Source organism: Anarrhichthys ocellatus, unplaced genomic scaffold (genome assembly GCF_004355925.1).
Source record: "Anarrhichthys ocellatus isolate YVR2014 unplaced genomic scaffold, GSC_Weel_1.0 scaffold14, whole genome shotgun sequence".
Classification (NCBI taxonomy): Eukaryota; Metazoa; Chordata; class Actinopteri; order Perciformes; family Anarhichadidae; genus Anarrhichthys; species Anarrhichthys ocellatus.
This window is the reverse complement of record NW_022280044.1, coordinates 7,913,562-7,937,941: the sequence shown is the minus strand read 5'-3', so window position 1 is coordinate 7,937,941 and position 24,380 is coordinate 7,913,562. Positions and strand designations below refer to the sequence as shown.

The 24,380-nt window shown below is 40.1% G+C and overlaps 1 protein-coding gene across 1 annotated transcript in view; it reads left to right on the top strand.

The window, feature by feature from the left end:
• fam135b (family with sequence similarity 135 member B) overlaps positions 1 to 24,380 on the top strand; it is a 41,153-nt gene that overhangs the window by 5,688 nt on the left and 11,085 nt on the right. Inside the window, exons 2-10 of the mRNA XM_031853761.1 lie at positions 2,202 to 2,298; positions 6,137 to 6,216; positions 13,371 to 13,510; positions 16,921 to 16,991; positions 17,747 to 17,920; positions 18,987 to 19,113; positions 22,308 to 22,467; positions 23,366 to 23,415; positions 24,140 to 24,295. Coding sequence (XP_031709621.1) covers positions 2,222 to 2,298; positions 6,137 to 6,216; positions 13,371 to 13,510; positions 16,921 to 16,991; positions 17,747 to 17,920; positions 18,987 to 19,113; positions 22,308 to 22,467; positions 23,366 to 23,415; positions 24,140 to 24,295 — 1,035 coding nt within the window. The 5' untranslated portion in view covers positions 2,202 to 2,221. The remainder of the gene's footprint in view (positions 1 to 2,201; positions 2,299 to 6,136; positions 6,217 to 13,370; positions 13,511 to 16,920; positions 16,992 to 17,746; positions 17,921 to 18,986; positions 19,114 to 22,307; positions 22,468 to 23,365; positions 23,416 to 24,139; positions 24,296 to 24,380) is intronic.

Sequence of the window (24,380 nt, the reverse complement as noted above, 5' to 3'; positions counted from 1 at the left end):
TGCCCAGGGGTGCTACCGGTAACTCATCTCAGGTGCAACACAGCAATTCAACAGAAATGGTGGGGTCTACACTCTTATCCCAGTTTTTGTACATGCATGAGGTGTAGGGGCCTCAACTAAAGAAACTCAATAAACAGCACGATTTAGATTTGAACAAATTCTCACGAATGTACAACCTGCTCTCACAGATATATGGGAAATGACCATGACCTCTTAACAGCGCATTTAATTGGTGGTGGCACGTAATTTGTCACCACAGCAAGAATTCAACATTAAGGCAACAAAACCACAAAGTTAGGTTTAGGAAGAACATCATGGTTGGGCTTAAAATAAGTACAGAAACCAAGACAAATATGTAAACACATCATAAACGTGATTTTAAAAGAACTAAAAAACATTTTGCGACACGAACACCAGACTCTGCTCTTTTAATGTTTGAGTGAAGTTGTAAGCGAGGAAGCTAAACAGTTACTTAGTGTTATGACTATGTGAGGAAAAATGTGACTCTTATTCCTTTAAAATAAAGGCCAACTTTACATTGCAATGCAAGAACAATGCTGTTTCTTTATTCCTGTGTGCTAAATAATGCACTTTCAAGGATGCTGACATTTTGCCTAGAACTTGTGGCTTTAGCCTCAGTTTTTAAACACAATGTCATATGTAGCTGTTAAAAACAATAGACACTCCTTTTACAGGATTCTTGTTTTAAATTGAGTTAGCTGAAAACATTGAAAGGTCACCCGGAGACATTGTTCTTCGACAAATTAATGGCACTCATGTTACCTTAATCAGCTAGCTAGCTAAAGGCCACAGTTGGAAGACTGGTGGTGGGCCTACTTACATAATATCTGCAAACTGGATTTAACTATAATTAGCAGTAACTCTTGCATTTTAGTAGCAGCAAATTAACTTCTCACAATACCCCAGTGTCTGAGCTCAGGTGAAATACCATCAGCCTGTCTAGATACGTCTTCACGGCTTAAAGAAAGTGGACTGAAACAGTATTGTTCTTTTAGCCTGCTGAGCTGATGACTGGTCGCAATGCACAAGTGAAGTTGCACTTCAAAAAGGTGTTTCACAGCAATGTGTGCACCGTCCTCTCTCGAGATGACTCTCAACAATTACGGAAACACTACCTCAGTACAGCACACATGGTGGGGATTGTGTTTCAATGAGCGGTTATTTGAGACACTTCACTGAAAAGCGTGTCAGTGTTTCATCTTCTTTTGTTTGGTGACAGCTCAGTCTGTACTGCGTCTCAGTTTCCACTGTACTTTCTCTGAAGGCTGCAGAGTCCACGTCTTTGTTTTCACCGAATGTGGACGGGTCATGTTTGGACGTGCTGTGGATTCACTGAGCTGCTAATGGAAAACATCGCTCACTTGGGTGTTAATTGCCTGGGATATGTTGATCAGGTTCTTTAAGACCATGTTCAATGGTCTGATGCATTAGAGGTATAGGGTATTCACCTGCAGTTATCTCAATGAGCTAAATAATTAAACTTTTACTTTTATTCAAGCCTGTATATCTTAGGCCCTGAAATTAAGTCATTTCAGTCATTGCTAAATGAATGAAACTCTAAGGTGAACCCTTAATCATAAGGGCTAATAAGAACTGTATGTGTGCCTTCTTCAGCTGTTTAGTTCGTTGTCATGTGTTTAGATGTAGGTACCTGTGTAACAGGAGTTTCCTTGAACAACATCAAGGGTCTGATGCATTAGAGGTATTGTGTGTACATGATAGTTTAAATGTACAAGCAGATTACACATCATCGGCACTTTTGCAGGTATTTGATATCTGATAAAAGGGAAATATATTGAAGCAGCAGAACTATTCAGTGCATAGTCATAATCCTAATTATACAGGTAATAATAAACAATGTACCTAAGGGCTGACATTGACAGTAATAGCAGCTGACCTCAAATCATCCCTTATTAGGACAGATACAACAAAAAGAGCAGCTGCACCTGCATCACCCTATGATTTAATTATTTCAAACGTTTAACGGTGATGGTGATAATATTCAGAAGGTGTCTGTCTTGAGAGTGTATGAGTCCGTTCTTCACACTGGACTGTGTGAGTCACATCACCTCAGCAAACAGAAAGGAACACTGTGAGCTAGATTTAGAGATGTCATCATGTGTCTCATCTTCCACTGTGGTTTCTGTCTTATGCTTATTGTGTTTCTTCTCTTTTGACAGGTGATGAGTGGGATTATATCATGTCTGAAGTACAGGGAACACTGGAGTTTTCTGTAGAGTTGCACAAGTTTCACAATGTGGATCTCTTTCAAAGGGGGTAAGCTATTTTATTTTTTCCAGAGTCATGATATTTGTTTATTAAATTACCCGGCTTCTCCGCTGCCAACTCGGCAAACTCACAGAGCATATTAGTGCTGAATGCTGACAAAGGACACATTTTATATATCCATCTATTTTTTAAACATGTTTTATTCTTTTAATTTGTTCTACTTAATTCAGAACTTCAATTTGTAATAATGTAAGTAGTTCAGTACAATGGTTTCACAGTGACTGTTTGCTCCCACAGCCATGAGTGGAATTCATAAAAAACGATGGGTTAATACTCGTGAAAATATGCCACATCTTGAAATGATACAATATCATTTATTCAGTAAATTAAAGTGACGTACCAGTCTACCAAAGTCTACTCTGTAAAATTGTCTCACTCCACTGAAAAAAGAAAAAACAAATTAAACAACTTTTATCCGAGCTGGATGTTGTCAGACATTTCTGAGAAGTACCCATAATCCCCTGCAAATGTATGTCAGGACACCATGGGGTTTAATGAGATGTGGGTTTACAAATCAGCATGGGTTGAATGTGCCTGTCATTAACATGCAGACAACAGATTAACCTACTGTAAAAGGCAAAACACAGTATATTTGGTCAACATTGAGTTGGGACAAGAATCATCTTTTTTGGAATCTACCTGACCATATACAAATATTATACCATCAAAATGTATGATTTCTGTAAAAATGGCATGTAGCATACATTTTGCATTAACAGACAACTGTAGTTAAAGCTAGCAGGGGAAATGTGAGATAGACCTGTGTTAGCTAAAGCTAAATGACTTGCTAAAAGTTTCTTAGCTATTATCTGTAATAAATAAAAATAGCAATTTGTATAAAATCAGATCTTGTTAATTCAGTTTGTCTGTGAACCATTTGTTTGTTACTCCACATGAGACAGCAGCTAAATTCAATCATGATAGAGAAATGAAAAAAAAACACAATAGTAGACGACACCAAGAAAAAGAGAGACATCCTACATTTAATCTCTATAAAATATAGATATATATTTTATAAACAAATTATCTAAAGGAACACACTCTGTTACTCTGTTGTGTGTTTTCTTCACACAACCTGAACATCATTGGAGCATCTGCACTTTCCTCACAATGCAGGTTTTAATTATTATTTGGGGTAAAATAATCAGCCCCCAAAACTGGAGTCATTACAACTTTTCCATCTGCTTTTGTAGGCAAAAGGCAAAAAAAAAAGGCAAAAATCACCTGAGGATGGTAATAAAAAAACATTAAAATTACAACACAGAAACAACAAATCCAAATCTAATGAGCTCTACCAATGAGAATATGAATAATACGTGTAAATAAAATAAGTACAATTAAAATGTGTACTTTTTCAGTCGAGTTTTTTTCCAATATTCTCTAACTATAAAAAGGGCAATGTTTATCCTGCTGATGCTTCTGCAGGAAGATTAAAACCTCTCATCGGATGCCAGCTTTATCAAAAATGATTTTCCAGAAGGGTTGGGCTAAAGCTTAATCATGGTAATCCCTTCAGCTGAGTGCACTAATAGCTTTGTTTTTACCAGTTGCCGTACCATTAAGTATACCAGAAAAATATTTATTATGTCCCCATGTAGTATGTCGACTCCAGTATGCCAAAAATACCTGGATGTCCCACTGCATCCGTTCCCATTTTACGGTATGTAAGCCAGCATACTGTTCTGGCTCCTCCGACCCACAATCCTCTGTGCAGCTGATATATAACCAACAGGGTCAAAGGTTTAAGGTGTGCAATCTTATCACAACATGGTTTGTCTTAATAGAATACTGCATGCAACAGTATTTACTATCTCAGCTGTATGCAGCGTCAGTGAAAGTAAAAAGAAAAAGCATGGGATTTGGAAAACAGACCTGTGGACACTAGAAAGAATTGGATCCCTTTGTAAAGATGAAGCACTGCGCAATAAGAATGGTTTAGTGACCTGTGCGTCTCACCACGCATCAATGTCATTACTGAAATCAATACAAAATTCCTAAACCAGACTGGGGAACCATGCAGCTGTACACTTTGATGGGCCCAGTTGTACGCTGATTGCATTGAAAGAACTGATTTAATTTGATTCAAAAGAAGCCAATGACACTTTCAGCTTTCACTAATGGAGGCACAGTTAGAGACTTTGATTGCTTCAGATACTTGAAGTACGAAACCAGCTGCATTTTCTTATTCTATTTAACTTTATTTTGCAAACAAAATGTAAAGGTTTGATTGTCCTCCAACATCTATATTTATATATATATAAATATATGTATACCAAGAGTATCTGAGATCTGTTTCTTCTAAAGTAAATAATACAGTAGTTTATTGAAGATTCAACATTGAGCACACAAGTCTAAACCCTCCGCTGTAAGAGGTAGCGGATTAGTTTCTGACCAGTTACTGGCCACTGAGTTGACCTATTTCGTTCCATAAACACCCCTTATTTATTTATTTATTTATTAATCAACCTTCAAAACCTTTCCCGTGCTCCTCTCTGTCAAGCTTCCATCTTAAGGGGCGCTGTCGCTAACACGCCGATGTGATGACTGTGTTCACAGCCACGCTCTGGTCTCTCGGATTGCCAATGTGTCCCCGGAGAGCTGAGATGTGCTTTTACACAAAGCTGCTTTGACTTAAAACTGTCAAAGGGACCTTTTCAAAGACATGTTTGCCATCGCTGCCTGGTCTGACATGTAAATAATCCTTACATAAGCCAGTGAGACCGTTCTATTCTGTTTTTCATTGCATTGCTCTGTGCTGATATTTGTTTTTCTTATGAATAAAATTACTTTTGAAGCTGTCATAACATAATTTCCTGGGATCAATACATTTTTGTCTTATCGTTAAGTGTTTGCTGGTACTGTAGAATTCTAACAACATCTGATACAATACCTTACAGAGGTACATTATTATGTCTTTTCCATTATTAATAACCATTTTGCCCGTAATCCTTTAATAATTCAGCAACATGTGTACAATTCATGGCTGATTTTGTTTAACATGACATTGTTAAATTCTGGTCCATGACATGACGAGTACTTCTGACGCTTGAAAGCTGCACGTTTTACATAAAACAGAGCATTTACATTACATCACATTACAGTCATTTAGCAGACGCTTTTGTCCAAAGCGACTTACAATAAGTGTATTCAACATAAGTATTCAAGAGAACTGCTAGTCACCAGAAGTCATATGTGCATCTCCTTTTTTAAACAAGCATCTAAGAGCATAAACCAGAGCAACAGTACAGTGCAGAAACAAACTAATACGAATACAATAAGTGCAACAAACTAATACAGAGCATCCTGTATTCCATCTAGAGATGACACTTTTTACATTTGAACGAGCCAACAAATAGATTTTTCACCAAGACATAAGTCCGTGTTTTGAAACAGTTTGTTTAACAAAAAAAGCATATCTGAAAATAGGCTTTAAGTTTAAATGTGTAATATTTTAAGAACTACTAGTTCAACATTTTCTAAGTCAAGCCTCCGACCCTGAGAATGAATTTACTGGAACACTAGCCCACTGGCACACATTCAATTCATCAGTGAGAAATTCATACACCCACAGCAGGTGACTCATCTTCAACCTGAAATGTACAACATTTGTTAAATAGCATTGAGTGTAAATACCCTGGTATTAGAAAACTGGACTCAAGTAACCTTTTCCCTTTCTCTTGCCATGGTATAAGACATGATGGAGAACACTGTTTACTACTTACATTGTATATTTTCTTGATACCCCCAGGCCATGTGGAGACATCAGTATGTGCATTAATTTAGTGCAGTTTTAGGCTGACTGTTATGTTTGTATCCTTTCCCACAGGTTCTACCAGGTACATGCCGGGCTGAAGGTCTCACCTCGAGTGCCCCACAGGTTGATAGTGACAACACAAGACAATACAGGTACTGTGAGGTGAAGTGAAGTTTACATCACACACACTACATTTCTAGGTATGACATCGATTTTACCAGTCAGACGACACTATCCTTATTCTCGTCTGCAGATACGATCTCAATTTGTTATATTAGTTTTCAGTAATCAAACTTTGCTGCCCTGTTTGTATTTTGTTTTCCTGCCTCTTTGGACATTTTCATCTTTTTGCAGTCGTTTTGTGTCTCTTTGTAGTTATTTTGTGTATCTTTCTTGTCATTTTGCATCTCTTTGTGGCCAAATATTTATCTTGTTGCAGTCATTTTGTGTTTTTTTTGTGGTTGTTTAGCATATTTTTGCATTTTATTGAGGTTGTTTTGCATCTTTTTGTGGTTGTTTATTGTCTTTTTGCAGTCATTTTGAGTCATATAGTAGTTGTTTTGAATGTTTTGATTGACTTTCCAACAAGAACTGTTAAGTGTCACCTGATACTGAGACTCTGATCCAGGGCCCCATGACCACTTGGGGCCCTGGACCTGTGCCCTGTCGGCCCATTCAGTCATTTGTTTATGTAAACAGTTGTGTATAAGTCATAAAGGCAAAATAGCTCGACTTAGCTTGACTTAAAAGTTAAGATCCTGTTTGAACCGGTTGTGTTTCAGCCACAGTGATCCATATCCAAAGGGGAGAGTGAGAAAATCTCACCTGACACAGGAAATCTTTTCATGACCACAGTTTACGTCTGCATTATTACACACATAGTGTTGTCTATGCTTGTCTTTGAAGTGTGTGTGAAAACAGTTGTTGTTAACATTGTGTTCTGTGTTAAAGTACATGGTAGCACAGGGAGTGCTCTTATCCGGCTCTTGGAACTAGTGAGCATCGTTTTAAAGTATGTGGAATATTGACATTTTCTACCTTCTCTGGATTATAGTAATCTCACAGATTCGTGCCTTCATATCTTGGCTGTGTTTTTTAGATCTGTGGAATCAAAATAAGGCTTTTCTTAAAACAGGGCAATCCACAGATGCCAGAGGAAAATAAAACAACCACATATTTCAACATCTGCTTATTAAGCCGTAACGAATTTACCTTGAAATGCACCAATTCATATTTATTGTGGGTAAAAGCCCAGAATAAAAAAATAACCGAATCGATTTTTTTACAATTAACTGTGAGCAGTAAGTGAAGCTGTGTTTATGCCATTGTCTCAGCTACTAAAGCTCTTCACCAGAGAGTGGTGTCTCAGTGTTTTAAGACATTTGGCTGTCTTTGGGTTAAGACTGACTCACGCTGCAGAAACTCTTGCGTCTCTCATATCTTCCAAAACCAAATGTTGGAAAGACTATTTCTTTTTGACAGAGGAGGCTAAAAGCAGGGTCTTTTCACTGCAACATAAAACACAATAGAACGGCTAATCTTAAAATGCTGTTCTTCAAAGAAAATGAATAACATAATATGTACATTTATGGCAAAAATATTTACATGTAACTAAATATAATTTGCAAAATCCTCCGCCAAAGGTTTGTTTCTTAATTAAAATACTGTACATAACCAGCGACAAAACATGCAACCAACAAGATAAATGGGAATACAAACAGCACTTCACTTAATGCTCTGTGCATTAATTCATCAATACAATCACTTGCGGAGGGTTTCCACCATAAAAGATTCCTCACATGTTGTGTCCTCTTTTGTATTCATAGGTTGTGACACAGTGCTCTGGCAATACTGATTTGCAGTAATAATGGCTATTTTTAGCTTGTCATGACTCGAGCGCCGTGTGTGTGTGTGTGTGTGTGCTTGATCTGGCTGTGCTTGTGAGGACCTATTCCTGACAGACTACTATTCATTTGAGGACATTTAGGATAGCTATGATTTCAGGCCCAGTTGCAGGTTATATTAAGGATAAGACTTTGGTTTTAGGCATGTAGCTCCTATGGTTAAGGTAAAGGGAGATAATGCGTCAGTTTAAATGTTCTCACATCAGAACCAACGTGTGGTCTGTGTGTTTGTGTGTGGTGGCAAGGACATGGCTGATTGTGAAGGTGATGTGTCCCAGTCTGAGGTGTGCCAGTGATTTATGTAATTTGAAGTGTTTCTCCAGAAACACAGTGACAGGATTTTCCATTGCCTCATTAGGTAGTTAATGGATGGAGAGGAATGCTAAATAGACAAAATATGAATAGATTACAATGGGAATGATAAAAATAGCAGTTCAGCAAGCCTGCTCTCAGGAGTCTATTTTTAGCGTCTATATCCTGAAGGTGCAGGCTAACATGATTTCAGGTGAGGAATAGAACGGAGAGCATAGTCCAGCTGGAAGAGGCTTCGGTAAAACTGTTCAGTTTTCTTACTGTACATTGCATCACTACATTAACAGACAAACCGGTTTCAGTTGACATAATATACTCTATTTATTGATTTTACCAGATTTTTTTAATTGTCCAGCCTAATGTGAAGGAAACTAACCTTGAGTGAGTCAGCAGCACAAGCAAATATCTAGCATAAAGGTATTTAATAAACACTTTGTAATGTGTAATGTTATCTCTTCTTCTAAACATAACCTAAGTAATTACATATTTCATGAAATAAACTAATTGGCTTTCTTTGTGCTCTGATGCAACAGGGACTTTATGTCTGGATAAAGGTCCATAAGTAATAAACTACCAGACAACTCATGTAGCCGGTGAACATAGTGGAACATTTAACTGCCAAGAGTTATTTTTTTCCATTGCAAGTTGGTGGAGACCAAAACAGAGCTAATAGGAGAATACATATTGGACTCATCAGGAGGCCCGATACATGACTGGGCAGAAACTGATCAACTTTATCTTTTATTGCCAAAGTGAAAAAAGGAACAGTTTACTAAAAGGTTCCCCATAAAGATGATAATATTCCAGTGGTGTGTTTGCAGTTTGTTTTTTGCTGCTAAAGAATCAATTAATGCAGGTTTAGATTTGCGCTGAAGTCAGGGCATGTTTAGCCTAGCTTAGCATAAAGACTGGGAGCAGGTGGAACAGCTTGCCTGGCTCTGTGGAAAGTAGAAGAAACACACCTCCCAACTGTATGTGGCAACATGTTACTCAAACGTTGACTAATTAAGACATTGTACGTCTTTTTTAAAATTTCATACATAAACAGAAATGTAAAATTGTTTTGTACAATAATTAATAATATGTACAATATGTATCACTATATTCCTCTTGCAGATTTTATAATCCCATCTTCCGCTGTTTGTCAACTCTATAAACAAGGTCACATATGCTCCAAAGCAATGCAGCCTATATCTAATCCACCGACTGCAATCCTATATGTTCCTAGGCAAAAGTATATTTGGCAAATAAGGAAAACTGCAGCATGTGTGCATTACAGGAACATCATATTCTTATGGTAATTGGAAGGAGCTGCAGCCCTCCCCTCTGCAGCTCCTTCCACAAGGTCATGTACACCTCACAGACTGAATCCTGAGCATCAATGCACCAGCCAGCTCTCCGGCCGGCAAGAGGAAATACATTTATCATACACAGACACAGGAAATCATCATTCACTGTGTTCTCTGTAAAAGTGAGTGCTTGACATTTCAATTGTCTTTGCCCCTCAGACAGATGCATTGTGTGAGAAGGATCCTGCCACACACTCAACTGAAGCATTTAATGACTGTGATTCACCCACAAAAACATGGCCAGTGTGAACAGGGAGAATTGGATTGTTGTTTAAGGTGACTCCTACGCACGGACTAAGAGATTAAGATACCTCCTCATATTAGTATCATGAAGAGCAATCCTGCGTTGAGAGTTTTGTGTTTTTAGGTTTATAGGATAGGGAGTGACGAGCAGACACACAGCAGATGTAGAGCACCAGAGGCTGTAAACTTATTCACTAACAAGGACCACACCAATAACAGTATGAGTTTAGAGAGGTTCATTGCATAGTGGACTGATTGTTAGATTCAAGAAGCGGAAGGGGTCGAGGGATGAATAGATATAGGGTAGAGGGATGAAAGGGAGTAGGGTAGAGGGATGATGGGATGTGGGGTAGGGATGAAGAGATGAAGGGATGAGGGGTAGGGGTCGAGGTAGAGGGATGTAGGGTAGGGGTAGGGGTAGAGGAATGAAGGGATGTAGGGTAGAGGGATGAAGGGTAGGGATGAAGAGATGAAGGGATGTAAGGAAGAAGAAGAGGAGGGTTTGTAGGAAGGAGTTTAGGCGATCGAAGGGGGAACGTTGATGTCCGGTGGCTGGCGGGAACGGAGACTGTAGAGTGGGGCTTGTCTCTTCAGAAGCTCTGGCAGTGCAGAGTCCCCTGTTGTTCCTGTAATCCTGCGAGAGAGAGAGGAGAGAGAGAGAGGAGAGAGAGAGAGAGGGAGAGAGAAATATAGGAGGACCAAAATGGGGTTGGGGGGGAGGGATGTGAAGACAAGAGTCGAAGAGGAAGTGAACGGGTTCGTTGTGCTTAAATACAGAGGAAATGAGCTGTGTTCTGGGCGTGGCCCTGTTCCTGAACAAAGTTTATAAAACTACATTTATTTTCTGCACAGACTCACTGTGGCTAATGCTTGAGGGAATTTCAGCCGGTTTAAATGTGTGGGATGTGATAACTTCCCAAAACCTGTGAGAACTGCGGTATAAAATGTCAGAACTGTGTGGTTTGATGTGTTGTTTTTGGTCTAATTCACTGTAAACATGAATGGAATTACTAAAATTAATTCTAAATACATTGATGTCCAATGAGAACAAGAAGAGCGTGGACATAATATTAAACATTGCAAATATTTCCATGGCACTAGAAGATACACTAATTATACATTATGATGCTGCATATGTGTAGACCACACACAGTAAATGTTATGTTAATCAGATGATATTTGTCACATGGGGTTGACTTCCTGTTGCCAAGAGGTGACGCTCTGACTGTGAGTCAATATGGGCATGTAGATGTTCTCAGGTCTCGGTTCTTATCAAGCACAAGACATTTGGGGCAGATTGGACAATGTAGAGTCGAGTTACAACATCTTTCTGTTTCATGGACAATCACACATCTGCCATGAAACTTGCAATTGAGACCATGAACTCGTGTTTAAAATGTTAACTGAGGTAATACATCGAGTAGGGTCATTTTCTCATACTTTTTTGGCGACCAGAGGAGTTGCCCTCTCCTGACTATTAGAGAGAAGAACAATTGAAGGCACCTTACTCATTGGCTTCACTTTTCAGAAGTCTGGACATGTTAGAAATGCCTCCCAAATTTAACACTTCTTCACGAAATTTAAAGGTGGGGGCTTTTACTTTGAAAACTGTTAGGAGGGCTGAGCCAATTTGCCATACACAAGGCCAGGACCCATATCAGATATATATTTTTCGCCACTTCTGAAGTGTGTGCTAAGTATCGTTATTTTTGTAGCACACATAGCCTCTCACAAATGAATTTGAGATACTTCCTTCAGTTTCTACAGGGTTCCATACTGTTTCGGGCCTTTCAAGTAATTCAATGAAACATCAACTCAAACAGTCTCAAAAGTTTAAATTACCATATTTCCATCTCAACTAAATTCTAACATTGTAATATTTACAAAAGTAGACCCGAAGTATGGCTGTTGTATTGGACTGCCTTGTATAGCTCAGGTGCTGCTCTCCCCTTCTATGCAACAGCATTGCTATCAATGTCAAAGCCGAGATCTCAGCACTGCAGCTTTCTCATCAGGGTCTTATCACTTCTACACACTCTGCACATGATTTAACGTTTAATCAATCTCGTAAAACAAACTGGCATTCAAAGGAAGTACAGTGTGTGTGTGAGTGTGTGAAAGTAGCAAGGGCAAATGCAGCAGCTACACTTCATTGATTTAGTCCCTTTGGCCACACTGAAGGGCCACCCAGCACAGGAGCACCTGGGGGGAAATCACAAGTCCTTCACTGGACAATAATTTATGTTAATTCCTGCGAAGTTTACTGTTCTCTAATCCACCAAACTTGTGTGTCTGTAGACAGTGGGTGGGAAACCCAAACACACACAAGGAAGACATGTGAAAAACAATAATATCGAAGTCACATTCTTCATACCCAGAGGGCTGCCGCTGTCTCTGTCACACATTCACCATGTCACGCTTCCACACATCCATCATCCTGGCTGGGGCTGCAAGTAGTAGCAGCATTATCTGGAGGAGGCCTGCAGAGAGAGGGAGAGTAAGACCGAGCACAACCTCAGCAGGGGAGTTCAAAGACTTGTCACTGCTCGCAGCTGGACAGCAGGAGAGCCAGGCTGCAACACGGGAGATGTTGGCAATTGTAACACATATCTGTTTCCCCCTGCTTCCAGTCTTTATGCTAAGCTACGTTAACAGGACACTGGCTGTAGCTTTTTATTTGACGGACACATATGAGACTGGTATCCACCACCTCATCTGCTCCCAGCAAGAAAGAGAATAAGTGTACTTCCCAAAACGTTCAGGTTGCTAGGACTTTGAGAGGAACATGACTGACCATGCACAAGCAGATAGGTGTATCATAGGTTAGATTTATCATTGTTCAATGTGTAGAACGTGTATGTATGCATGTTTGATAACTACCCACTTTCTTGTTTGCACGGACATTTAGTAAGCAAACAGTGATAACTTGTTCTATGTATATGGTGCTATGGTGTCTAGATGGTTCAGTAACTTGAGGGTGCAGGGACATTGAATCTGAGTTAGAAGTATCGTGAGCTACGACTGAAATGCTAAAACACATATTCACAAATCTTAGCACATTTCCAGATCTGAATATACACACTCAGATCCCTCACCAATCACAGTAAACATTTGCAAAATGTCAGGTCACACATTCGCAAGCCTCATTATGCAATCTGGGTACATATTCACAAATCTGAGCACACACTGCATCTATCAGGGGAAGCATTTGCCAAACGAAAGGCCTACATTTATTTTGGTTTATGAAGAGCAGTGTATTCCCTTTTTTAACGTTTTAATGTCAGTGAAATCATTTCTCATACAGTTTTGCATATTGCATAATATGAATGAGTGAAACCTAAATAGAGAAATGAAATAGAGAAATAAGTTAGGGTAGGAAGATACAAAAAGAATAATCATGTTTGTTTTGTATTGTAAAATCTCAACAAGTGATACTGTTGTAGCAACAGACTGATTGCTGTTTGTCTTAATTGTGCATGATGGTGTGTCCCACATCAGGAGAATGCAGCTTCAGCTCTGCGGGGGTTTACGACGGCACCGTGTTCAGTCGGATATTTCAGATCCTTTACAGGAATGAAGAGATTACGGTGAATGACTGTATGATCTTCAAAGTCCATCTGCTATTAGACGGAGAAAGGGTGAGTCATGCTGGTGACATTTTCTGTACACATACGTACATACACACACACACACACACTTCCTGTTGAGAAAGATAGAATGGAGAATGGCATTTGGCTGCTAGCATTTTATCAGTAGCTCTAAAATGCACAACAGATAATTACAGTAAAAACAGCTGTATGATAGTTGAATTAAATGGCCATTAATTAATGAGCTTTATCATCCACTGTTGGTCTCCACCACCATCTGACACAAACAACAGAGATTTAAGCATGTTAATTAAAGCAGAAATCTAACATAACTTTGGAATGAAGAAGTCATATAATTATGCTGAATAATAGAACAGCAATAATGCCCTGTCATTTGCTAAAAGTGGCATGAAATGTCAGCAAGTGACTGCTTTTGATCAGTGGTCTTCCATTGTTGCAAGCTTGCTGAATCTCTTGTACATTGCTATGTATTTAGCAGAACAGATACATCTATTTTACACGATACAGCTGTTGACGAAGGCGGCTTAATAACGCTTGGGGTCACGTTCATGTGCGTATAAATATATAAATATAAATACGTGTAACTACAGTGATTGTGTTCAACCTAAGAGTAATGTTTCGTCGGCATGGTTTTTAATATTTTAGAAGTCTGGAAAATATGGGATTACCAAGTAAGAAAAAAAAGTTCTTGTCTCTCCTCTGTCCCGTTAATCATCTTGCAGCCCCTCTCATTTATCTTTCAAGCTTCAGTCTGGGGTTCAGAGTCTGACCCCCAGACTGAAGCTATTGATTGTTGTGCCTCACAAACACTGCATAGCTCCTCCCTTAGGAAAGGGCAGAAACTGTATTAAATAGAGGCGCAAGCAAAGTGATGATCAGTTGGTGAGCCTTTCCCACCAGTGAAGCCCTCCGGCCTTGAAGGGAAGAAATATGAATAACTAACATGGTGGGTGTAAAGGCCCTAGCAATGACTGGACCTGCCCATCCTTTCTCTGGCGTATCCAGTTGCAGTTTTTATTTTTATTTTAAACCAGAGATATCAGTGGTTTTGGAAAAATGGTAAAATGATTGGCTTGAGTTTTTACCCCTTAATACAAAATAGTGTTCAGGGCCCCAAGAGGGATAAGTGTGGCCCCGACAACCAAAATTACATTGTATTAATTCTCCAACTCTGTCTCTAAAGCTACAAAGTTTAGATAAAGTTAATCTTCTTTTTGAAAATAATTCAGCGCTAACCATTCCAGATACAGAAACAGTATGAGGATTATTGAGGTCAACAACTTGCTTCTTGGAAATAATGTGCTTTAATTGACAGACAAATGTTCCGTTGAAATGATCAGGCGTGTAAACCTGCCAGACAGTTATTGATGTACTGTCCTTTACGGTTTCACCATGGGCGCGACCCCGAAAAGCCACTCTGCCTGTTTTATGTTGTTGGGAGCCACCGCAGCTCAAATTGATCAGCTGTGACAGTCTGGAGGCCGGGATGTGAAGGGAGTTAAGATGGCCCCGCAGCTCGAAGCTAATCATCCATATGATAGCCGTAGCTCAAACCATGACATTACCCTGCACCGTCGCTCAGCTGCTCTCTGACATGTCTACAGTATGGATGCCTCGATTACTGTGGCAAGATTCCCGCTCCAGTCAGAATGTGGATAGTCTGTCTCACATGACTGCCCAATCCTAATTTTAGAAGATTTCATTAAACATAGACTTCCACGTGGAGGTGTGGAGACGGCGGACCTTTGTAAGGCATATCAGATTTCAGCTGTAAGCTCTCCCGAAGGCTCACGGCTCATTAACCTTCCGGAGGTTATCTGCCGCTCACAGCTGCAGATAGCACAGACAAAAATAGCCCCTCATTTCCCCTGTGTACACCCGCATGTACACTTGATTAATCAGAGCATCGATAAAGGAAGAGACTGCAAAGAATCGTATGTTTGCTGTGCAGTGTGCATGTACTTTTTAAAAACAAAGGCAAGGAGAACGAGAGGAAGAACTGTGCTGTTATTATAATTAGCGACACAGTTGTTCAATCTTCAAAAAGACTCCATTCATGGCACCGCCTTTGTAGTTTGCTCATACCCTTTATGTTTCTACTTTGTTTTTCAAATTCAAATAGGTTCTCTGTATTTCCATAAACCATGGTATTCTATGGCTCTTTGATCATGAGAGCGATTCAATTCTGTTCAACTTACATCAGGTTGAAGATCACACAGAGAACATAAAACGTCATCAAAAAGAACTAAATCAGCATTGCAAACAAGGCCGGTCACATTAGGTTCTAAGCCACATAGCAGTATTCATCTACACCATACTGTGTATAGTGATGCATATAAAGATGGTATGAATCATATGCTATGGCCTTCGCAGTCACCAGATCCCTTTCTAATGTACAACACATGGGAGATGTAACAAAACAATTCTCTGGGCAATATTGCCAACATCTTCACATTCAAGATTTTACGAAACACCATCCATCAACTTTGACTATGTTTTAGCAGCATGCATAACTGAGGAGTCCGTCTCATCAGTTTCACCCGGAGTCCTGCGCTCTCCTGGGATCCCCGTCAAGTGCAGCTTGAGCCTGGTGGTGGAATAGCCTTTGGTCCTAGCTGGGTTAGCTTAGCTTCCATCTCAGCTCTCCTCACTTTTCACTCCGCTTTCAGTGGCGTTTGGTCCTGCAGGTCTGGTTGGGTGTTTAGCCGTGGACGGTGATCTTCTCACTGTGCGCTCCTCACGAAGGAATCCAATACCCACGTCTGCTTCTCGCCCCTTTGATGAGTGTATTCTGTCATATATGTGCTCCAGAAAAGACAACAAATTCTAGCAAACTTCAGGAGCTACCGGGCGCAGCTGCTACATGCACCATCATAATTGCCATCAGCACAATCTTTCTCCAGCCATAAACACAATATATTTGAACTTTATTTATTGGCATTGGAAGAACATACTCGAGGTTTTCACAGAATCCAATATTGGCATTCTTGTCTTGCCGGTTTAGATTGCAATATGAACAATTATTGTGTCGATCATATCAACAACAAAAAAACACCTAGTTTGAATGACAATCCGAATCTATGTTTGAGGGGATCATTGTCAACAAGCATTGGACCTTACTCTATTATGCAATCATACTTTTTGTGACTGTTTCCCATGCCATTAAGTATTTTGCAGATTTCTTGAGCAGAAAGGATCTCTTCCCTTTGCACCTCAATTTGTTGTCTCTTGTCGAAAACTCACAAATAACGAATGTATAAACTTGCATTCAAGCTAAAACGGGACACCTTTGTAGCAGTGCTTGTCTCCTTTTCATGAGGTTACTTGACAATTTAAGTTTCCATGTGGTATTTTCATGATTTTATCACCCCCCCCCCCCATGTCACCTTGTTCCGATAATGTTCATGCATTAACAACCGTACTGTACCAATGTTTTGCAGGTGGAGGAGGCCTTAAGTGAGGTGGACTTTCAGCTGAAGCTGGACCTTCACTTCACCGACAATGAGCAACAGTAGGTTTTTAAGCAATTTGGAAATGTGTGTTTGTGTGTGTGTTTAAAAGGGAGAGAAATAGGGAGAGAAAACTACACTTTCCCCTTGTGCAACTTTTATGCAAGAGTGAGAATGCAAACTAGGCAGGAATAAGGGCTATTATGTCTTTTGGCTCATAGCCATCTCTTTAAGCACCTAATCACAACTTCTGTTCTAGCAATACACGATTACTGTGATTTATCTTCTTGGGACAAATAGAAGAATAAATGGTAAGTTTATTTAAGCATATGGCAAAAGGCACTATTTTTGTTGTGCTTTTTCATTGGCCTGCAGCTGCATATTAGTGATAAGTATTAGTATTAGTAGTTGTTTGTGTTTGAACTGTTAATTCAGCGTTTTTGTCATAGTTGTGTGAGTGTAGTAGTTGTCAACACTACACAGGACAGGAGTTATAGAGCCCCTTGTGTTATAGCATTAACGCTAGCTGCTTTTTTTGGAGTCTGTATAACTGTAGAATGTCTACTAGGTCTCCATTACAATTCCAGTCAAGATTCAGACTCTTTCTCGCCGACTCTTTCTTTTATAGCTGCAGGGTCAATATAGGCTACAGGTCCTTAATAATAATGTTAGAGTATTGGTGGACTGGAGGGGGCACTAAAGATGGGGAAAATACCAAAAATAAGAATTCTGCAGATTACCCATTTTAATTGTATGTAAAAAATATCAATCATTTGTGTGCGAGTGTAACATGTGTCCCTCTCTTCCCATTCCTCAGGCTTGCAGAGATGGCGACGGTCCCCTTGATCAGCAGTCGGACCCTCAGCCTCCACTTCCACCCACGGAGAGGCCTCCACCACCACATCCCTGTCATGTTTGACTACTTCCACTTGTCCGTCATTTCTGTCTCCATACATGCTTCACTGGTTGCCTTACATCAGCCGCTAATCAGGTAGAGTTCACAGGAGCAAACATTTGCATTTAATGGTCTTTGAATTCACACAGAGCAGAAAGACCCTTCTGGTATCTGATCTCAGGATCTCAACCTGTCAAATCCTGTCCTCCTAAGTCATTGTTGCTATGCCTGTCATGCTTCCCAATCTGACATGGCACATATCCAGTTTAGAGTGACGACAGTAACAGATTTACCACTTTAAATTTGTTGTTATCTTTAAAACATTGAGTCCTCGATTTCAGACAGAGGTAGACAAAAGCAGCTGTGTTGCTTGTTAAACATAGCTGAATTCGTTGGAAAGAGCCGCCAACGTTAATTTAAACTCTGATAGAAACCAGGTCTGTCTCAAACACAGTGTAATATTACTAAAATATTAAGTATTATTATTAGTTCATGTGTAATCTTGGAAAAAAAAAGTTTATTTAAAATGTAAACTGTAGCAGTATCCTAGTTAGTTAATGACGAGCATGTTGGCCGTGGAAGTAATGCTCAGTCAGGTTGTAAGACATCCTAATAATAGCCGCTTGTGTTAGAGCAGGTAGATGCTGTTAAACCCATTCCTAACACTTTTGCATTATAACTTTTGGTAAAGCTAAAACCTTCCAAACTGTTTAAAGGCCTTCAACTAATAAAGACATCTAAAGCTTGACAGGCCTGCCACGCATAGCTGCTAAGCAATGATTGGACAACTGCATCATTTCAGTGAATGGTCAATGGGAAATAAGTCTTTCTTGTCGATACAATATTGAATTGTAGAGCTGGACACACTGAAGAAGAAGAAGAACTCCAGTGAATGAACCGCTATAACATATTTTTCCTCTTCCCTATTTGTTTTGGCATTCACAAGTGTATCCATTAGCTGCTTGAACGAATAGATTTCCAAACACGTATCTGATGAATTCAACCACCAATATCATAGACTCAGTTTCAAGCCATGCATTACATAGATTACTGCAGCACCTGATTGATTGGAACAGTAGCAGCCCCCGTCTCTCAGCTCATCTGTATTCACACACACACTCATGGTTTGTCCCTGCATGTGTCCTGCCTGTTCTCTCTACAGCTTTGCACGTACAGGGAAGGGCTCTTGGCTGGGGAAGGGCTCGCCAGAGAGCCCGAGCGACCCATCTGCCATGTCGGTAGAGAACCTTGTGTTCGGAGCTGGCTACTGCAAGCCTGTCATCTCTGAGGTATGTTAACCTTTAGCTGTTCAGCTGCGTTCAAATAGAAAGTCACAGACAGTCAAAACCCGTTCTGTCTCACAAAGCTGAAAACAGCCCGATAATGAGCCAGTCTCTGTTCTGCTGGTTGTTCCCTTTTTTTTTTGTGAGCAAGTAGCTGAATGTCAAGCGATGACGTAATCATATAATAATGACGTGATCTCGGTTTAGGGACAGAAGCCGATGGATTTAGGTGTGATTTGTTTTGGCATGTCACCCAGAAGCAACAGGATTCAGCCCAAGAGCTGAGCGGGGAGTCATTCTGATCTGGATTACTAATCCTGAACCTGTCTGTCCCCCCAGATTCAGTCATTTGTTGGGGCTCCGTGCAGTCTTAAGGCTGAAAGACCAGAGGCCAACGCAGGGATTATTACTGCGCTGCACCATGGCTTTTAATAATATCTGATTAACCCACCTGCTTAGGCTTGCAGGCTCAAGGCTTAGCATCTGGAAGTGTTAGCACCTCTCACTAGAAATGCCTTTGTGCCCATTTACAGTTAAGCGTCACAATTGCATGAGGACATACTTGATCACGGAATTTCTGTTATCGTCATCATTAATCATGATTATACAGTATATGTCTAACTTTATAGGAACTAAATTATTTCATGACCCTTTCAGCACCTGAAAATACAGTTATATTAAGCTACACTAACCGTGTCTGTATGCTGAATATGAAGGCAGAGCCAGACATGGTATTATCTCAAAATATCAAACTATTCTTTTACAATAAACTGCTTACTTACTTCCATAGAAGTGCTATCAGATGTTGAACTGCGACTTTAGAATTGCTCTGTGTATTAACCCTTTTTTAATACAGTTTTCTGGGATAGTTTGACTTAGCTATCCACAGTTTGATTTATTTGTTTTTGCAGCTATGAGCAACTCCTCCATTCCATATCTGCATTGCGTTGCAGGAAAATATGGCATGTCCCAAACCCATACTGCACACCAATTCTAATCAAGCTTTGAATACTTTATGTACTTTGTTCTCACAGAAAACTCTATGTGGAGGAAAAAAAAAGACAACTCATGTTTAGACTATTTTGTGGACATCGTGTAATTTTGCATAATTTTAGTTTAATTTTCTTTACGTTGCCATTATTTCTAGTTCTCTCTTATGCTTGCCAATTATTCCAAGTCGTGTACAGTTGTAAAACAGTCGGTTCCATTTTTTCTGTCCTTTTATAACATGCATCTCTCAGGTCCCTGTGTCTACACTGTAAATCTTAATGAGCGCCATGGTCGCCCCCGCCCCCTCCCCCCAACACACCTCCTGGTTTTTACTCCCACCCCTAGCTGGGAACTTTAATAAGCTCTGCGTTTAGCCAAGCAGGGGGGCTTCGTTTGATCACAGTAATGAGTTCTGCTTGCAAGCGCCACGTACTTCATAGCTGCAGGTGAAATCTACACAGCATGCCGCCTCCTCCTTCACCTTTATTTATTTAGAGCTCTTTACCTGCGGCTACAACGTTTTCAGCACTTTCCCCCCTAACACCGCAGCATTTCCCTTAAGTGTTATGTTGTTATTTCTGAAAAACAAAATCACATGTTGTAGATATCCATTGACATATGCTGTTACATCTCTAAAGGAAGGACAAAGTTCCCTCTGTGGTAGGAAAGGATATTTTAAGAGAAACATGGTGCTGTTAGAAGTGAGACGGCTGAGAATCTTGGGTGTTGTTAGTGTAAATAAATCATGTTTCTGAAGATAAACACACATAAATCATGTCAAACATATATTGTCCTTTGAGAAGCTCTTGTCTACCTGTACAAAACGCCTTTGACAGCAGCAGTGATTCGACACATAGATACTGGTATCTATGCGTCTAAACAAACTGATGGTGAATTGGAAAAGTTGCATCAACAGCAGCAAACAAAAGCAGAAATTCTCATGTCAGGTGACACACAACTAAAGCACATCCGAGACATTTACAGCGCACAGATGAACTATGATTTTAGGATAATTACTAGTTTGATACTGAAAAATAGCTATTTTTCACTGCCCCTCACTCGCAGACTGATCCAGGCAGGCCTCTATAAAGGGTAAGAAGAATTATGAAAGTAAACATACAGATGTTCCTTCCTGGTTCGGCTGTACTGCACTGCTGCAATTACAGAGCGCACACAGGTGTGATGATAGGGCCGGAGACTTTACTCGCTAGGGGCAAATTGCAGTACATCCCCAGTTACTCATGCATCACATGCCTTTCAAAGCTCTAAGCCGCACTGGCGCGGCTGAAACATCACAGCCATGAGGAGATGTCACCTTGGAGCAGACTGTGCCAAGTCAGGGACCAGCGGACAAGGGCAGTCACTGGTCACATCCAAGGCTCCCTGGCTCCACACTGTGATGCCTGGTGTGTGCAATGATAGCTGTTTGGGTAGCAGACCATTAGATCTTTTGGAAGATAAATAAGAGATATGATTGTAGTATCAAGGCCTTGGTGATTTGCAGCTGTTTGGACCAGTGTTACACTCAATGCATATTGAAAATTGCAATGTTGAAATTCACTTAATTCTTCTACTGCGCTGTTAGAGAGCCATCTACTGGAAACACGGTCCTTATTACAGCTCATATCAGCACTCAAAAGCAGGGGGGTTGTACTTGAGCTACAGAATTATTTTTCTTGTCTTTTTCATTAAATGTGACTCATCAAGCTGCTTGCTTCCTTCAGTTGTGTACCTCACTTGGCCTTGTTGAATGTTTTATTGTATGGTTTTCAGTTTTTATATGCATCATTTTACATTCACCAGGCTATTTGTTTCTTTTATATCAAGCCCTGGACGAACATTGGCACCTTGAATTCTGTGTCAACTTCCTATACTTGTGATCTTTTAAAGGTTATAACAGGGATGCGTTACATCCTCCCAAGGCCACATGCATGTATTGATCTGCTTTTATAGCTCGCAGCAAGCTGTGTTTAGGGTCCATTTGTCCCTAACATTGTATTTGATCTTCCAAGTAATTCCCATTCAGAAACACGCTCCTTTTATCTCAAGGTCAGAGACAAGCCTGTGCAACTGTTGCAGCTGTATACTTGAACTATAAATGTCAAGTATGTGTACATGTCTGTTATTAAGGCAGGCTGTTTTCTGAGAGGTTTCTGTGACTAGCGACCTACATAGCATCTGACATTTCCTCTGTGTCTCCTTCTCTGCAGGGGAGCTTTTATTTGCCCAGTGAAAACAGCCTGCAGAGAGCTCATACGTGGCACCGGCGGCTCTGTCGCCTCCTGCTGGTCGCACACCAGGGCCTGCACACTTACCACTCTGCACTGATGAAGGAAATCCCACAGCTACAGCAGACTCCACTAGACTCAGGTGACCATATGCAAAGCTCAGTATTCAAACTTTTATTTCTGGTCTTCAAATTTAGAAAAGAAGACACGGTCTATTGGGAATCATTGGGGAGCAGTATAGTTTTCATCATCAAACAACCCTTTTCTTTGTTCTTGATGTTGACATTTCATTCAGGACATGGTGAGAAACAGTGGAGGAAGAAATATTCACATTGTTTTCCAAGTTAAAGTGCTAAAACGAGAAAGAGATAATCCAGCTAAATACACTTTTTCTATTGACTCTTTTCAGAGTAGTATCACATATTAAATAATATTAATAATAATTATTACTACTCACTAAGCAACATTGTAATGTTGTTACTTAAGTAACACTTGTTGTACTTGAAGGTTGGTAGTGTAAGTGGGAAGAATGGAGCACCATGCAGGCGTGGATATTCCAGAGAAACTAAATTTATTAAGACCGGCAATAAAAGGGGGAAGATAAACCACTTCATTAGGTTTATCACTTAGGGTCCTCTGCAGACAATTTATGAGAACAACCCTCGTACACCAAACACATGGCCTTTTCCTGCCGATGGAAAAACAGACCAACCAGTCTGCCGGCTTTCAAAAGCTTTTCTACCTTGTCAGCTGCTCTGTGGCTCATCAGGGTTGATCTCTGGAATAAATGCCAGTTCAACCCCAGGTGGCATCAATTTCTCTTCATATGGAGTCAATTACTCAAATGCACTTTGACAAAAGATATGAATCAAATGTGCCTTCTTAATAACAGGCAACTTGAAACCATTTTTAGAATAAAATATATGACTTTCTGGTATTAAATCTGTCGTGACCCTGTGTTATCGCTCGGTACACACTGTGTGAAATCCTTTGCACTAAGCTCTGCAAATAACTTTCCAAAATAACTTTTCTTTCCACAGAGGTGCTGCCTGTTGACGAAACTCTAAATCAGCTTACAACAGAGTTACAGGTATATGTTCATTCCACACATTAAAGAACCACGTTTCCATTGTCCTGTGATGGAGTTACTCTGATTATGATTCTGTCTCTATTGTTACTTTCACATTGTTATGATTTCTTTGTAGTTGTGTTTCCTAATTTTTCCTAATATTTTGATGTTGTTTGTTTGTTGTTATTTCAGGTTTAGGGGTATAAAATAAATCACTATGTTGTCCTTCCTGCTGTACCAAAGGAGTTCATTATATGCACAGACACATGTAATGGCTTAATCTAGATGTTTGGGGCTGAGGGATTACAAAAATAAAGTATTGCTGCATTTGTTTTTTTTATATACTGTAGGGCAGTGGATTTCAATTTACGGTATTAGTTCAAAGCGATGGATATAAATACAATATTTTATTTGGTGACTAAAATTCTTAAAGTCCTGTTAAGTTGTGAAGGGGATCATTGAGACATTAAACAACCATGACTTTCAAGTGTTAAAACAAGTCTCTGAATATATTGTGACATTTATTTGTGGACGGATACGGTGGCCCAGCTGCTATAACAAGCCATTCACACAGAGAACAGCATCGGTTGATTGATTGATTTTCTACAATGATCCAAAGACACACAGGTCAGGCAGAAACACATTGTCGGTAAATATAAATGTCAGCAGGAAAACCGAGGATCCTAGAATAGAATGCTGTATTTTAGGGATCTTTTTTTCTCTGACCCCTCTCTGTCCCCATCAGCTCCAGGAAGGCCATGAGAGGGTAGCGGAGCAGATCAGCAGGGACGTGAGCCAGCTCTGCTCCCAGCTGGCTGCTCTGTGGAGCCACTTCCTGGAGGCCGCTATTCTCAACCCCCACATCCTCTCCTATCTTGCCCAGGAGCACCACACACTCAGGGTGAGAGTGGCACTCCATCAAAGGCACATATAATGCTCAAACGCCAGCATTTCATGTGTGTTCTCTGAGCCACAGGCCAGATAGT